This window comes from Lindgomyces ingoldianus (assembly GCF_010093535.1).
Source record: "Lindgomyces ingoldianus strain ATCC 200398 unplaced genomic scaffold BDR25scaffold_12, whole genome shotgun sequence".
In the NCBI taxonomy this organism is placed as follows: domain Eukaryota; kingdom Fungi; phylum Ascomycota; class Dothideomycetes; order Pleosporales; family Lindgomycetaceae; genus Lindgomyces; species Lindgomyces ingoldianus.
The window spans coordinates 246,279-261,507 of record NW_022985173.1 but is presented as its reverse complement, the minus strand read 5'-3'; the positions used below and the strand labels follow the sequence as shown (position 1 = coordinate 261,507).

The 15,229-nt window shown below is 48.2% G+C and overlaps 5 protein-coding genes across 5 annotated transcripts; 3 read left to right on the top strand and 2 right to left on the bottom strand.

Moving 5' to 3' along the window:
• Positions 1 to 413: 413 nt before the first annotated feature.
• BDR25DRAFT_259241 (protein kinase kin1) lies at positions 414 to 4,111 on the top strand. The gene is made up of 3 exons (XM_033686575.1): positions 414 to 1,123; positions 1,187 to 1,814; positions 1,864 to 4,111. Exons 1-3 carry the CDS (start codon positions 575 to 577, stop codon positions 3,825 to 3,827), a joined length of 3,141 nt encoding a protein of 1,046 aa, XP_033548812.1. The 5' UTR covers positions 414 to 574; the 3' UTR covers positions 3,828 to 4,111.
• A 218-nt stretch (positions 4,112 to 4,329) lies between these two features.
• BDR25DRAFT_313189 (Rcd1-domain-containing protein) lies at positions 4,330 to 5,634 on the top strand (the record flags this gene model as incomplete). Its single annotated transcript, XM_033691363.1, has 4 exons — positions 4,330 to 4,762; positions 4,816 to 4,971; positions 5,016 to 5,391; positions 5,451 to 5,634. 4 exons carry the CDS (start codon positions 4,330 to 4,332, stop codon positions 5,632 to 5,634), a joined length of 1,149 nt encoding a protein of 382 aa, XP_033548811.1.
• A 1,241-nt stretch (positions 5,635 to 6,875) lies between these two features.
• BDR25DRAFT_284312 (60s ribosomal protein-like protein L10A) lies at positions 6,876 to 7,903 on the bottom strand. The gene is made up of 3 exons (XM_033688113.1): positions 7,782 to 7,903; positions 7,456 to 7,716; positions 6,876 to 7,404 (listed from the first exon to the last, which is right to left on the bottom strand). The coding sequence occupies exons 1-3, from the start codon at positions 7,822 to 7,824 to the stop codon at positions 7,055 to 7,057; spliced, it is 654 nt and encodes a 217-aa protein (XP_033548810.1). The 5' UTR covers positions 7,825 to 7,903; the 3' UTR covers positions 6,876 to 7,054.
• Positions 7,904 to 8,220: 317 nt separating this feature from the next.
• Positions 8,221 to 9,078, bottom strand: BDR25DRAFT_259233 (uncharacterized protein). The gene is made up of 2 exons (XM_033686574.1): positions 8,868 to 9,078; positions 8,221 to 8,813 (listed from the first exon to the last, which is right to left on the bottom strand). The coding sequence occupies exons 1-2, from the start codon at positions 8,932 to 8,934 to the stop codon at positions 8,299 to 8,301; spliced, it is 582 nt and encodes a 193-aa protein (XP_033548809.1). The 5' UTR covers positions 8,935 to 9,078; the 3' UTR covers positions 8,221 to 8,298.
• Positions 9,079 to 9,230: 152 nt separating this feature from the next.
• On the top strand, positions 9,231 to 12,746 carry BDR25DRAFT_392979 (DNA ligase 1; the record flags this gene model as incomplete). The annotated part of the gene is made up of 7 exons (XM_033698234.1): positions 9,231 to 9,411; positions 9,489 to 10,808; positions 10,859 to 11,393; positions 11,443 to 12,166; positions 12,199 to 12,233; positions 12,355 to 12,438; positions 12,708 to 12,746. Exons 1-7 carry the CDS (start codon positions 9,236 to 9,238, stop codon positions 12,744 to 12,746), a joined length of 2,913 nt encoding a protein of 970 aa, XP_033548808.1. The 5' UTR covers positions 9,231 to 9,235.
• Positions 12,747 to 15,229: the final 2,483 nt, after the last annotated feature.

Here is a 15,229-nt window from a genome sequence, read left to right as displayed (position 1 = left end):
ATCAGTCGTGAAGCCCCAGTGCTGTGCTGGTTGTCCTTGTCGGCCACTTCAGTCTCCTGTGCGCAGCACTCAAGCTTGCCTGAAGCTGTCTTGCGCGCCATTGTTATTAACGAGCAAAGTCGGCCAGCCTCTCTGCCGCCACTCGTACTGCAACTCCCCGAGCGAGCGGGTCTGTCTCTCTCCTTTTTCTGCGCCCTGTCCACAGATTAATCGCCGTGTTGCCCGCCAGAACTCTGTGCTGGGCAACCCGCTCGCTGGAGTTCCTCAGTCCTGTGGCCCGTCGTCAATCGTCATGCCCCCGTGAAGTGTCCTGCTATTTTCTGCATCCATAATCACGATCCCGCGAACCCTAGCTACACCACCCCACCCCCCTTTCACGCGGCTTCGTAAAGTCCCGCGCTGCATCACGCTCTCACGCCTCGCCCGCCATCACACGGCGTCTGTTGTGAGCTGCAGGTGCACATCACTGCTCTCCTTGCTCTACCCCGGCCCGCCTTGGCCCCTCGTCCACTGCGCTCAGGCGTCGGAACATTGACCACAGAGCCCATCCTCTGCACCCTGCACCAGCCTCGCAATGTCAGCAAAAGCACCACCAGCACCCGTTGCCCGCGCTTCATCAAATCCCCGGCGCCCTTCTGACCGCCCGCATCGCACCAACCTGGCCAGCGTCGCCCGCCGCGACTTCGAGCAGACCAACGTCGCCAGCTTGCCAGCCTCTCGTCGCAGCGACTCGAGGGACCGCGCCCACACCCACACCCACGCCCAAGCCCACGCTGCTCCTGCTCCTGCTACTACCACCACCCCCACCACCACCACTGGTGCTGCTGCTGCTGCTGCTGCTGCCACTGCCACTGCTCCCTCGCGCACCGACTCCACCAGGAGCAACCACCACCCGCGTTCTGGCCACACGCGCTATGCGTCAGACGCGTCGACGACAGCTGCAATGCCCATCAACGGCGTAGCCACCGACAATGCGCGGTCCGGGACCACCACCGCCTCGGCCACAAAGCGGCGAACAACCATCTCGGCGCCACACACTGGGCAATGGTCTCTAGGGAAGACCATCGGCGCCGGCAGTATGGGCAAGGTGAAGCTGGCCAAGAACGCGGCGACGGGTGAGCAGGTATGGCTTCTGATGTGCTAGTGTGCCTGATACCGCAATGTTGTGCTAACGGTGCTTCTGCAGGTCGCTGTGAAGATCGTGCCCCGGCAGTCGACCGATGAGCACCGCAGCCAGGCCGACCGTGAGCGTGCCGACCACTCCAAGGAAGTCCGCACCGCCAGAGAGGCTGCCATTGTCAGCCTGCTGAACCACCCTTACATCTGCGGCATGCGCGATGTGGTCCGGACCAACTACCATTGGTACATGCTCTTCGAGTACGTCAACGGTGGACAGATGCTGGACTACATCATATCACATGGGCGGCTGAAGGAGAAACAAGCGCGCAAGTTTGCCCGCCAGATTGCGAGCGCCCTGGATTACTGCCACCGAAACAGTATCGTGCACCGCGACTTGAAGATTGAGAACATTCTCATCAGCAAGACCGGCGACATCAAAATCATCGACTTTGGGCTGAGCAATTTGTTCTCGCCCCGGAACCATCTCAAAACGTTCTGTGGAAGCCTCTATTTTGCCGCCCCGGAGCTGCTGCAAGCCAAGCAGTACACTGGGCCCGAGGTTGACGTTTGGAGTTTTGGAATAGTTCTCTATGTCTTGGTTTGCGGTAAGGTCCCCTTTGACGACCAAAGCATGCCACAGCTGCATGCCAAGATTAAGAAGGGCCATGTCGACTATCCACCTTGGCTGTCCGCAGGTATGTGTATTTTGGTCGAGCCGTCTCCGTCAGTGCTGAGCCTTCCCAGAATGTCGCAATCTCATCCACAGGATGCTCCAAACGGATCCCAACAACCGTCTGACTCTCGGCGAGATCATGAGCCATCCTTGGCTGACTAAAGGATTCAACAGCCCCCCCGAAAACTACTTGCCCCACCGCGAGGCTCTGCAACTACCACTTGACCGAGAAGTTATCGAGAAAATGACAGGATTTGACTTCGGAACCCCCGAATACATAACCTCACAGCTGACCAACGTCATCCAATCCGACGAATATCAACGCGCAGTGCGGCTTGCTGTTCGCAAGACTCAAGTGCTGACGCCAGAGATTGAGAGGAAGAGGGGTGTGTTTGACTTTTATAAGAGGCGGAATTCGATCTCGAGCCGTGAACAGCTATCAACCTCATCTTCAGAAGACATTCAACGCGGCCTCGACCCGGTGAATGCCTTCAGCCCCCTGATATCGGTATACTATCTCGTGCGGGAGAAGAGAGACCGCGAGCGGCTTGAGGCAAATCCGGGAGCCATGGCCATGCCACAGAGTCCCAGCGAGAAGCCTTTGAAGATGCCTGATCTTCCAGCCCCCGAAGCAGCGTACACAAATTCTGCAACTTATGAAATGGCTGGTGAAAAGCCAACGGGTGGACGATCGCGGCCAAGAGCCAGGACCCACGGCGAAGACGAGGTAACGGAAGGCTTACAAAGGCTGAATCTCAACTCGCCTGGAAATGTGTCACCAGCTATAATCACTCCACCCATTGAACAGCCTCCTGTCAAGAAGGAGAGCACAGCCGTCGGCCTTTTACGGCGCTTTAGTACGAGGAAACACAGAAATCCAGACCATGATCGGAAAGACCATCCCCCAACCCCCTCTTTGGCCGTATCAGGCCCCACCGACTCGACAAACGTTCCTCGCAAAAGCTTTAGTGTCCGTCGAGCACGCGAGAAAAACACTCAATCGTCTTCGATGCTCCACCCAAGTGGAGCCCAACAGCCTGAGCTACTTTCTCCTCCACTTAGTGGGAATAGTGCCACGCGAAAGTTAAAAGCGCTCGGTAGGTCCACCAGTGTAAATGGCGCAGACCTTCGACGACGAATGAGCCGTAGAGGACGGTCCTCCGAAGATCCCGGAAACCCTCCGCCCACAAGCGGATCAGATAGATCGGACATTAGCGGACAAAGAGTGAAAGCAGACGCGGCATCAGAAGATTTGCAAGCAAGCCCGCGCCGGCTTCCAGCATCACGGGCTAAATCTCTCGGTCATGCCCGAAGAGAGAGTATTCAAGCCCGTCGAGTACGAAGAGAACAGGCGAGAGAGTCAAACGTACCAGAGGAAACCGACCAGGATGTTGCAGAAGCTAGCGCTGAAGCTAGCCGCAGCCCTGATGCCGTGAAGCCTGTTTATCTCAAAGGCCTCTTCAGTGTATCAACCACAAGCAACAAACCACTGTCGTTCATTCAATCCGACATTATTCGCGTTCTGGACCAATTCGGCATTACTTACCACGAAATACGAGGTGGTTTTAAATGTCGACATGCTCCCAGCATCGATCTGAACCAGGTGGTTGATTCTCCTTCGTCCGCGAACCCTCCTCCCAGCAGTCACAGGAGGAAGATTAGTTTCGGTGGGTTTAAGGGCGGGGATCGTGACCGCGAGCGGGAAGAGTTCAGAGAACAGCACAGAGCTCCACAAACACCAAAATCAGCACGCCATCGACCCTCAGCTGGCGACCGCAGCTACACAAACACCGATGACTCTGAGGAGAGTGATGGAAAGGAGGACAGGCGGCCGCGCAGCAGGCCCGCTCCAGCCGGGGAGACGACGACGCATGTGCAGAGTGACCTGGGTGGAAGCATGATTCTAGTGTTTGAAATTCTCATCGTTAAGGTTCCTCTTTTACAGTTGCATGGCATTCAATTCAAGAAGGTGGATGGTGGCACTTGGCAGTATAAGAACATGGCCCAAAAGATTTTGGCAGAATTGCGTCTTTGAGCGAGGCGTTTTGTTGGGGGTTGGGCATAGCGAGGATGGTAATGCAGTGTAGGCTGGTCTGATGCTTTGGAGGGAAAGGGAGCGGAAGGCAGGGAGAACACTTGCATCACGAATCTCATTTGTATTACATCCATTCAGGAAAAGGTCAGGTCACTCGCTTTGTCGTGCCTCGACGTATTTGGTCAGCGGGAAGGGGTTTGTTTCAAGACTGAAGATGTCTATGGCGCGTTGGGCTAAGGAATCTATTGCGCTTTTGCTCTTCACAGACGGCGGCAGCAACGGGCAGAAACATAGTAACCAGGCAACATTACAGTGAAAGTGAGGGACTAATGCACGTGAACACGCCCGCGCTAAATGAGCACGGGCCACGTACAGCTTCGCGGCTTCAAATCGGAGCTCTCTCAACCTCACCTCGACTCGCTCAGACAACTCACACTCCCTCATCCACCCCAAACCACCAGCCACAGTCGCCCTCAAAGCCCCCAGAACCGCGCACTCTGCTATGTCAATGCAACACCTCTTCTCGCACCAGCAGCAGTTCCCTGGCGACTGGGCCCAGGGCCACCATCCCCACCAAACCCACAATGTAGCCCAGCATGCCCAAGCCCAGGCTCAGGCTCAGGCTCAGGCTCAGGCCCAGGCTCAAGCTCAGGCTGCCGCTGCAGCCCAGGCTGCCGCTCAGCAACAGCACTACAGTAGGATCGCTGGCAACAACGGCACTGCCATGCCTGGCGCTGGCGGCATCCCTCGTGGACCGGCCAACGACCTCAACCAGCTCAATGTCCAGGAGATGGGCATCACTGAGGAGAACCGCCGAGTCCTCGAGTGGATTGCGCAATTGATGAAGCCGGCTACGCGTGAGACGGCCTTGTTGGAGCTGAGCAAGAAGCGGGAACAGGTCCCAGAGCTGGCGCTGATTCTCTGGCACTCTTTCGGTAATAGAGCGTCCCTCCACTTCGTCCATGGGCGGCAGACTAATAGTATTCAGGCGTCATGGCCTCACTGCTTCAAGAGATCATCTCAGTCTACCCTCTTCTCAATCCCTCGCAGCTGACCGCCGCCGCTTCAAATCGCGTCTGCAATGCGCTCGCGCTTCTTCAATGCGTCGCCTCACATACCGAGACCCGGGGCCTCTTCTTGAGTGGTATGTTTTTATCCAGATTTTCCTCCTTGGCTAAGCACATGCAGCCCATATCCCGCTCTTCCTCTACCCGTTCCTAAACACGACCTCAAAGTCCCGCCCGTTCGAGTACTTACGTCTTACCTCGCTCGGTGTCATTGGCGCCTTGGTCAAGAACGATTCCTCCGAGGTGATCAACTTCCTCCTAACCACTGAGATCATCCCGCTGTGTCTCCGCATCATGGAGACGGGTTCGGAGCTCAGCAAGACGGTGGCTATTTTCATTGTGCAGAAGATTCTGCTGGACGATATTGGTCTGGCGTACATCTGCCAGACATATGAGCGTTTCTATGCGGTCGGAACTGTCCTCAGCAACATGGTGAACCAGCTTGTGGAACAACAGACGGTGCGCCTGCTCAAGCACGTTGTTCGCTGCTTCCTCCGGTACGTGCAACCGATAGTTGGCCTTTCATGTCCGGCCATGCTAACCTGGAATTGAATAGTCTAAGCGACAATGCCCGTGCCCGCGAAGCTCTCCGCCAGTGCCTCCCAGAGCCCCTCCGTGATGCTACCTTCTCCTCGGTTCTACGTGACGACGCTGCTACTAAGCGCTGCCTCGCCCAGCTCTTGATCAACCTCTCGGATAACGTTGTCGAGCCGACCAACAACCAGCAACTTCTCCATTAAATCACCGCGCGCCCGTGTTGCAGACGCATGCGCACCGAACCATGACAAGACCTGACGCCGAGCTCCGTCGGACTGGACCTTGCGAAAGCTCACTTTCTTGTGTGTTTATTGTTTCTGGGATTTCATGACATGGCATTATACTGGGACATTTCCTTCCTACATACCCCTTTGATTTGTCAGACCAAAAATGGGTGTCGGCAAGGGCCTGCTGGCTGCATTTTCGGTGGGATACCCGTTGCAACTCTCAATTAGCATCCTTTATTACGGATATTATTATTACTTTCTGGGGTGGGAAGCACTTGGTGATGACAGCGGGGAACCTCAGATGCTGCGATCTTGTGCTATCGAACAGTGAATGTATGGCGATGACGCAAGACCACGGGATGGGGGATACGGGATTTCCAAATCCCAATCAATTGTGCCTATTGTAAACGCAATCCCCAAGATGGTCAGTGAGTGAGCATGGTAACCTGCTGTCGAAAGATGGTGCCTCCGTCTCTCTCTCTGGAAGTATGGTCATGTTGTATCAGACTATCATCAATAGCACCATTTATCATTGACTTCTAATCCCCGCTTCAATCGGAACCAGGTAATAACACCGTCCCGTCTCCAAACACTTCTTGCACCACTGGAAGCACGTGCTGGCCCCGAGGCCCCGAGCTGACTAACTGAGCACAGGCCACTCTTAGCGAGGAAGATAAAATCTCCTCGCTCCCGGGAGCCCTCTTCTCTCCCTCATCATCAGTCAGGTAATAATACCTTTGTCGTGGCTCCGCTACAAGCGGCTTGCTGAGGGTTATTCTTTTCTTTCATGAATAGTCTTCCGTTCCCGGCCCCGTAGATTATCGTCCGCTCGTTCTTCCTTCTCAACTGCGAAAAGTCCGTGAAAAGATGGATCGGAGTTGTGGGATGGGCGGTACATTTTGTGTTCTTCTGCGATCTTCATTATCGTAAATTAGGGATGCAAGTGCTATGTCTGTCGACCTGAATTAGTTGTGGGTCAAGCTCTACCGACGGCAAAAAGTTTCTCAAAAATTTGCAGAGGTAACTGCTTGGTGAAGTATTGTACAACCTGGGGATAACGGTAATTCATGTACCTGGGAGTGTACAGCACATCGGACATGGAAAACATGTCTTGAAGTTCACAATTTGCAATGTTGATTTCATCAGCCACCAAGCGTGAAGTTGTCACCTCATGAAGTATCCATACTAGAATGCATACTTGTATCAATGCAGCATGTACAATTATCGCATATACTCATGACCTCTTGGAGGGGGTTTCATGCTAATCCATTTGCTATCTGCAATTCCTACCAGTGACCTGTGAGGACCAAAAGCTTCCACGCCCAGAAGGAGGCAGGTGACTTTGGGGTTCATCATGCAAATATATCAGTCTCTACGTACTACCACCTTCCGTAACTTAGTAGAGACGTTTAGGGGGTGACATCGTTGCCTTAATAGTCAAGGAGCCAACATTCTGCCAGCCTTTCTTCAGCAGCGAAACAAGGTAGTTGATGGCCAACATGATATTGCCAATCAGCTCGTCTTCAGTCATACCAACGTTTCCGACGGCGACACCCATACACAGCACCTTCTTAAGCTGGAACTTGATGGTAGACTTGACTTCGCTAATCTTGTTGGCGAGATCTTCGGCGTGAGAGACGGGAGAGGGGAATTTTCCGGCTTTGGAGAGACCTGGGCCTAAGAGACGGGGGATCTGTTTGATGAGAGCGTCGGAGGCGATGAATGCGTCGTACTTGCGCGCGAGTTCTATGAGGGTTGTCAGCTTCTTTCTCACCACGGGGGACTGTATGTACACACTCTTGATGAGCTTCTTGTTCTTGTTGAGCTTCTTCAAGTCATCAGCGGACATAGCATCGACACCGTGATGTTTAGCCCGATCAATATCATGCTGGTCACCTAACACACAGATGGACATGCGCGGGCGGGGAATGGTGGGGAGCTTGACGGTGCCGCTGAAACGCTTGTCGCGCTGCGGGTCGTAGTTCTTCAAGCCGATTTGGAGCTCGACTGTCTCCAAGAAGTTGCGCTTCTTGGTTTCATTGCTGTACTCGAGGAGTTCTGAAAGATAGTGTTAGCTGCTTCCGCAGTCGGGGGAGACAGATAAGGTAGTTTATGCTTCTTACCCTTGACGTTGACGCGAACGCCGGCAACAGAGATTTTCGACATTTTGGATACGTCTCCCAAAGATTGCTTGAATGCTTTGGTGGCTCTGTGGCGATGGTGTTTAGAGAAAGAGAGAAATAAGCACCAGTGACTGTATGGCAGAATTCAGTGCCGCCGTGGTGGGCAAGCCCTCGCTTACAAAACCGCGCTAAACCTATTATGGCGATGGTGCTTGGATTTTGATGACCTCATAAGAAGTGAAGTGAACAAGAAGAGATGGATGCTTCGCTTCTCTGCTACCCATGTCGAAGTCAGGCATTAATCTGCCTTTAGGAATGCTAAGGGTGGCAGTTAAACCGTAGATTGCGGCATGCAACAAAACAAGACTTGGCCCAGTTCGGAGGGGCTTTATGGAGCTGAATTCTTTTTCAGTCAGTATTCTATTCTACAAGTTGTCATACAGCTCCCCTGTCTCGAAGATAGTATGCCTGTGTCCGAATCTCCGCAAGGCTGAGATTCATGGTAAGCCAGCTCCCGTCATGGCTTCGGTTGCCGTGCCCTCCACTGGTCAAAAGCTTCCTCTGCAGAAGCAGTACTCGGACCACATCGTTCCCCAATCAGTGTCCATGTTCTCGATCTTATTATCTTCTCCACAGCTCTCTCATTTCGCATTAGCATCGCCAAGCTTTCCGCCCTCCCCTCCCGTGCAAAGTATCTCCCACTGTAGGGATCCAGCCTCTCGTCCACAATTCGCTCCCTAGCCTTTGCATCTTCTATCTGCCGCAGAACTAGGTCCGGATCATCTGAATCCGGACTTGTTGCAATCCCCGCGCAGTAGTCTAGGACATCAGATCGTACTTTCCATGACGGAAAAAGCACGCGATCTTGGAATGAGTAACAAGACTCGATAGTGATAGCGCGCTTCGAGGAGTACTCAATCTGGCGGGCAGCGGTGGAGGAAGGGTTGAAACCTTCTTTCGCGGGCGTTAAGAGGGCATTGAGGTTCTGAGTTATGCAATCATCCATCGAAGAACGCGAGATGCGGAGAAAGTCTGAGCATGGATGTTAGTTAGTGCGCTGGACTGTTAGGAATGGATTGTGCGTACCGCGCAGTGCGGTTTGGTTGAAACAGAATTGCGGCGTCAAGCGGGGCCGTTCTGACGGTCGCGACATTACCGGTTGTGCTTCAGATGGGGACTTTGAGTCGCTCGAGGGAGCGTGGCGCCAGAAAAGGTGCGCCAGCTTCACTATAGAGGCGGAAAGGAAAGTCTGAGGAAGCTTGAACCAACGCTTTAGCAGGTGTCGAACGAGGAAGCTATCTACTTTGGCTACCTAGGTATAGTGCATTGAATCTGTGGGATAGGCCAATGTCCTTCACGTGATCGGGACCAGGCATGATGTCAGCACGGTTGCACGACGCGAAGACGCGAGTGTACGCCAACGCGCCTGACATATTCACACCACGGCAACTAGAATGCCCCTACGCTTACATGCTTCTCTCTCTATTGCATCTACCTACTCTAGCTACTCTGCTCTCATTCCACCCTTCTACACTCTGAGATTACTCCTCCCACCACCATTTCTCTGCAAACATCCGCTCGCTCGTGCGTATCAGTTAGTAGCCATGTCGCCCAAGCAGGCTACTCTTGGGTATGTGAGACCCTCGCAGACGACTCTAGGGTGCGGGCAATTTCCTTTAACGTTTGCCTTGCTGACCGGGCTCCCAGGAAGTTCTTCGGCAACCCTAATGGTAACAATGCCAAGCCACAGCAATCGAAGCTTTCCTTTTCGACCAAGCCGAAGCCATTGAGCGAGCATTCCCTGTCTACTAAGGAGCCCGGTCCGTCGATAGGGATAGTGCACACTGAAGCTGACGCCGAGGTAACCCCCCCAGCCAAGGGAGAGCCAATGGATGTGGGCAGTGATGGTTCGTCAGAGTCCGGGAAGAAGCGACAAATGAAGGAGGAGAGTGAATCAGACGAGGAGCCTCCCTCGAAGCGGCAGCGGAGGAAGCCAAAGAGGGCAGCATCGGCCAGTGCGAAGAAGAGCAAGGATTCACTAAAGAGAGCTAAGATGCTCGAGGAAGTACCGCGCAAAGGGAAAGACAAAAAGACATCATCCAAGTCGGAGCCCGAAGAGCAGTTGGATCCGGATGAACGAAAATCAGCGCCAACAAAGAAGCAAAAGAGCATAAAGATGGACATTGAAGAGTTGCCTGCCATGGAGTCAAGCACGAGCGACGCAGAGGACTCCCTCAACTCTGACGAGGAGCCACCAGAAGTCGCAGAAAAGGCTCGAGAAAAGGTGCAGTCTACCCTGAAGTCCATGACCAACGATCCGTATCCAGACTGGAGACCTGGCGAGCCTATTCCTTACGCAGCGCTCTGTACAACCTTTGCAAAGATCGAGATGACTACGAAGCGCTTGGAAATACTCGCACATTGCTCTCTCTTCCTTCGGCAAGTGCTCCGGCTAACTCCTGCGAACCTTTTACCAACCATCCTGCTCATGACCAACAAGCTTGCCGCTGATTACTCTGGCGTCGAGCTCGGAATTGGAGAGTCGCTAATTATGAAAGCGGTTTCTCAAAGCACGGGCAGGAGTTTGGCGCACATCAAAGCGGACCAGAACGAGGTGGGTGACATTGGACTCGTCGCTGCTAAAAGCAGGTCAAAGCAACCGACCATGTTCAAGCCAAAAGCTCTTACCGTACCAGGAGTACACAAGGGTCTAATGGACATTGCCACAACGGAGGGCCAAGGCGCTCAAGGCCGAAAGGTCGATGGGATTAAGAAGCTCCTGTCTGCAGCGGATGCGCACACCGCCGGGAAAGCCGTGGACATCACCAAGGATAAGGGTGGTCCCAGTGAGGCCAAGTTCATTGTCCGAACCTTGGAGGGCAAACTGCGGCTGGGTCTTGCTGAAAGGACAGTTTTGGTTGCTCTAGCTCAGGCCATGATGTTCCACGAAATGTCAGCGAAAGGGAGCAAGATTCCGTCCACGGCAGACTTGGCCAAAGCAGAGTCTACATTGAAGTCTGTCTATAGGTATGCACGCTGCCTTGCTGCGTTCGTTCAGTAGACTAACATCCCTTCAGCGAACTTCCCAGCTATGAAGTCATAATTCCGGCAATGCTCAAGCATGGCATCCTCAGCCTGCCAGATAACTGCAGATTACAGCCTGGTGTACCTCTCAAGCCCATGCTTGCGAAGCCGACAAAGTCGATTACGGAGGTCCTTGATAGATTTGATGGAAAAGATTTCACTTGTGAATACAAGTACGACGGTGAACGGGCCCAAATTCATTTCGTAGCGCATGATTCTCCCCTAGATCTTGTGACCGCACCACCGTCCGCAGGAAAGAGTGACAAAGGTGTCTCCAATATTTTCTCCAGGAACTCCGAGGATCTTTCAAAGAAATACCCAGACATCCTTGCCAAGCTGCCCGATTGGGTTAAAGACGGGACGAAGAGCTTTGTTCTGGACTGCGAGACTGTTGCATGGGATATGGTTGAGAGGAAAGTTCTGCCTTTCCAGCAATTAATGACAAGGAAGAGGAAGGACGTCAAGGTCGAGGACGTAAAAGTCAAAGTGTGTGTTTTCGCATTCGATATTCTTTATCTGAATGGCGAGGTACGTCTCTTCCCTTAGTACCAGTAAGTATGATATCTTACATTTACAGGCACTTGTCAACAAGCCATTCCGCAATCGTCGAGAGCTTCTCCACGAAGCATTTGTGCCCGTAGAAGGCGAATTTGCATTTGCCAAATACAGTAACACCAACGAGTTAGAAGAGATACAAACCCTTCTTGAGGAGAGCATCAAAGCCTCTTGTGAAGGTTTAATGGTGAAGATGTTGGACGGTCCAGAGAGCTCGTATGAACCCAGCAAACGTTCGCAGAATTGGCTCAAGGTCAAGAAGGACTATCTCTCCGGTGTGGGCGATTCCCTTGACTTAGTAGTTCTCGGAGCCTATTATGGTAAAGGTAAACGCACTAATTGGTTCGGTGCCTTCCTGCTCGCATGCTACAACCCCTCCACCCAGAACTTTGAAACCGTCTGCAACATTGGCACTGGCTTTTCTGAAGCCATCCTGGAAACTCTCCACACACAACTCTCTACCATCAAAATCGATCGACCGAAACCATTTTATACCCACTCCAGCGGGAACAAAGACCAGCCAGACGTATGGTTTGAGCCAAAGTATGTGTGGGAAGTCAAGACAGCAGACTTGACGCTATCCCCGAGGTATAAAGCTGCGGCCGATGAGGTGGCGGGAGGCGGGAAGGGAGTCAGCCTGCGGTTTCCAAGATTTATCAGGGGGAGAGATGACAAGAAACCGGAGCAGGCGAGCACGTCGAGGATGATTGCGGAAATGTATCAGAGGCAGGACAGCGTGGCGAAGAGTAAGGGGCCGAGTGTTGACGATGATTTCGAGTATTGAGCCAGTTCAGAAGTTATCATATGGATATTGTTTGTAAGAATTGCGTTTTGCGCAAAAAGATTTGAAGCAGCTTTTAAATGACGGTGGTTGGAACGGACTATTCCCAATCCAGTTAGTTATTTTTCACCAAAGTGAATGTCCGCACCACAGCACACCAACATGGGTGTAACGATCATTCTCGCTTTCCATTCCAAGCTGGCAGAAGCACCAACACCCCTCTTTCTTCTCGCTAGCGTCGCCAAATGCCTTTCTTTCAATATAAGAATACTTTGTAAGGCATGCATAAAAGCAGTCCTGCACTGCATAGCGTGACCTCGCGCTAAGGCGTTGCCTAAATTTTCAAAATAACTATAGTAAAGTCAACCAAGAGTAAGGGCCACAAGCGCTTGATAATGTAGGTTATTCCTCTAAGTTAGTTTATACTTTATAATATTAATAGAATTAACGTGTTTCATAAGCGAGCGAACCGCCTAAGTACACTAGCAAACTCTACAAAATAATAGGAAAACTGTCCGAATAGTGATATTCGGGCGCCTGGTTGATAGTCACGTGGCTCGGATGCGCCCAGATCCCTGTGCACAGAGATCTGTGCGCAGAGTTTAGGACTATATTAACCCCTTTCCTTTGTACAATAGAAACAACAAGAAGCAATTAACACTAGTTACCTAACACCCCTGTGCAATGTTTACACTGTGTAAACCTCTCTGTCTTGTACGCATTTGCTAACACTAAGTGCTAGCTAGCAAAGAGTCTATTTAACACTAATTAGTAGTTTAAATACTATAAAAAAAAAAGCTTTTTTTATACCTTTTTATTTAAAAGTTTATGTATAAGAAGAATTTTTTTTCTTACTACTTTAACTATAAATTAGTAAAAGTAAAGATAGAGTCTAATTTATATGTAAGTAGCTATAAATCTTTATTTAGTTACTTAAGTAAAAGTAAGAAACCTGTCTGTATAATACTATTTAGAGGTATTATATAAATAGTAGTGCTTATTTAATGCTAGAAGGTCTGTTTTATCTTTTTGCATAAGGCTGTTTAGAGGTAGTGTACAACAAGAAGTAAGACAGCGCGCAACAACATATAATTAACTACTATAAAGCAATAAGTAACGCCAGCTCTATCTATAACTAGCTAACATAACATATTAATGTATAACTAATATATACCTTTTATAGGCATCTTAGCAAAGACTTTAGCAAAGTAGATAAATATTAAAAATTAAGTAAATAAAATTAAACTATTAAATAACACACTTAAGAAAAAGCTTAATTTATATATAGCTAACTTAATTATAAAACTTTACATGTTAAGTGTAATAAATATATGTATACTTAAAAACTTTTAAAATAACTTTATAAAGTAAGAGCTTATACACTTTAAAGATCTTAGCTAACTATTTCTATAAAAACTAATTACTACTTTATAAAATAAAAGCATTAGCTTTAAAAAAGACATAATAAAGGCTACTACACTATATAGACTTATAAAAAAAGAACACATGTTTACTATTTTACTAAAGTATTATATAAAACTATTACTACTATTACTAGTTTTAACATAATAGAGGATATCTTTATATAAATTACCTATAAACCTAATACTTTCTTTATAATTAGTATAACTACCTTGTAATAGCTTACTGTATAAGAGCACAACTAGGCAGCTACATATTCCTGTAGCCACAGCTCTACATAAGATTCCCTAAAGCTTGTACCTACTGTATATAATTTAATTACTATACAATCTATACTAACTTCTACTTATATAAGATATTATAGTAGAGAACTTTACACTTAAGAAGGTTATATAATTTTAGAAGGCATAAAAAAAAATAACTATATAAGGCAACTATATAATATTTTAGCTAATAAGGCTATAGTATTTATTAAGCTCTACTAACACCTTACTATTTCTAAGGCATTATACATAAGCATCTTTCCTAATATTTTTAAAGGGCGCGCACACATGTTCTACCTTTATAATATTAGTCTAGAATAATTATAGAAGTTACTGTACAAGCAGCTTAGTAATTACTTTAATACTAATATAAACTATAACTAGTATTAGATAGATTAAATAATAATAAGCTTTACATAAAGTAAATAAAAAAACTTTATAAAAACCTTATATAAAGCTTTTAAAGCTATAATTAATAAACTTACTTTTATATAAAAAGCTCTTAGTCTATAATTTTAAGGTAAGATACTACTTTACACTGCTGTTATATAAGCATGCTAAGGGCAACTTAAACTTAAATAAGCAATGTTCTTAATTAAGCCTACATATAAGGCACTGTACAGTAACCTCTGTTTAGCACTTTAGGTTATAATTAATTAACAGAATAATACATTTATAAATAAATCCTAGAACGTGTACTACACTAATAAGTAATATAGCTTACTACATACATATAGCTATTAACAACATAAAAGAAGCCTAAGGGGATATAAAGGATTATTTAGACTATAGTTCTCTGCATAATTAAAGTAATGCTTTGTTTGTTATAAAAAAAATGTTAGTTAATAAATTATTTTTACATAAATTAATTTTATGCACAACACTAATATATCTCTTTATATAAAAAATTCTATAACAAGACACTAACATGTAAAAAAGTAAATATATATATTTAAAAGTTTAAAAGTAAACTAGAGTAAAAAAAAAAGAAGTTGCATAATAATAATAACTTAAATAAAAAAAAAAGTAAAAAGATTATTAACTACTTTACTAATGCTATATTTCTTTACTGCGCAACTGCAGAGGACATCTACAGCCTAGAACCTAAAGAATACGCAGAATAGTTTATCCTTAAAGATTAATACTATATAGTATACTAAGGTAAACTATAGGATACTAGCGCAGTAAAGATTTCTACTATAAAGAAGTTATAACTTAAAGCATACCTATAAGAATTCCTTTATATAAAAGTAGACTAAACACTAAAAAAGAAAAGTATTAGCTTTAAAAAATAAAAATTAATAAAATTAATTAGTACTATATAAATTACTAACCTAGTTAGT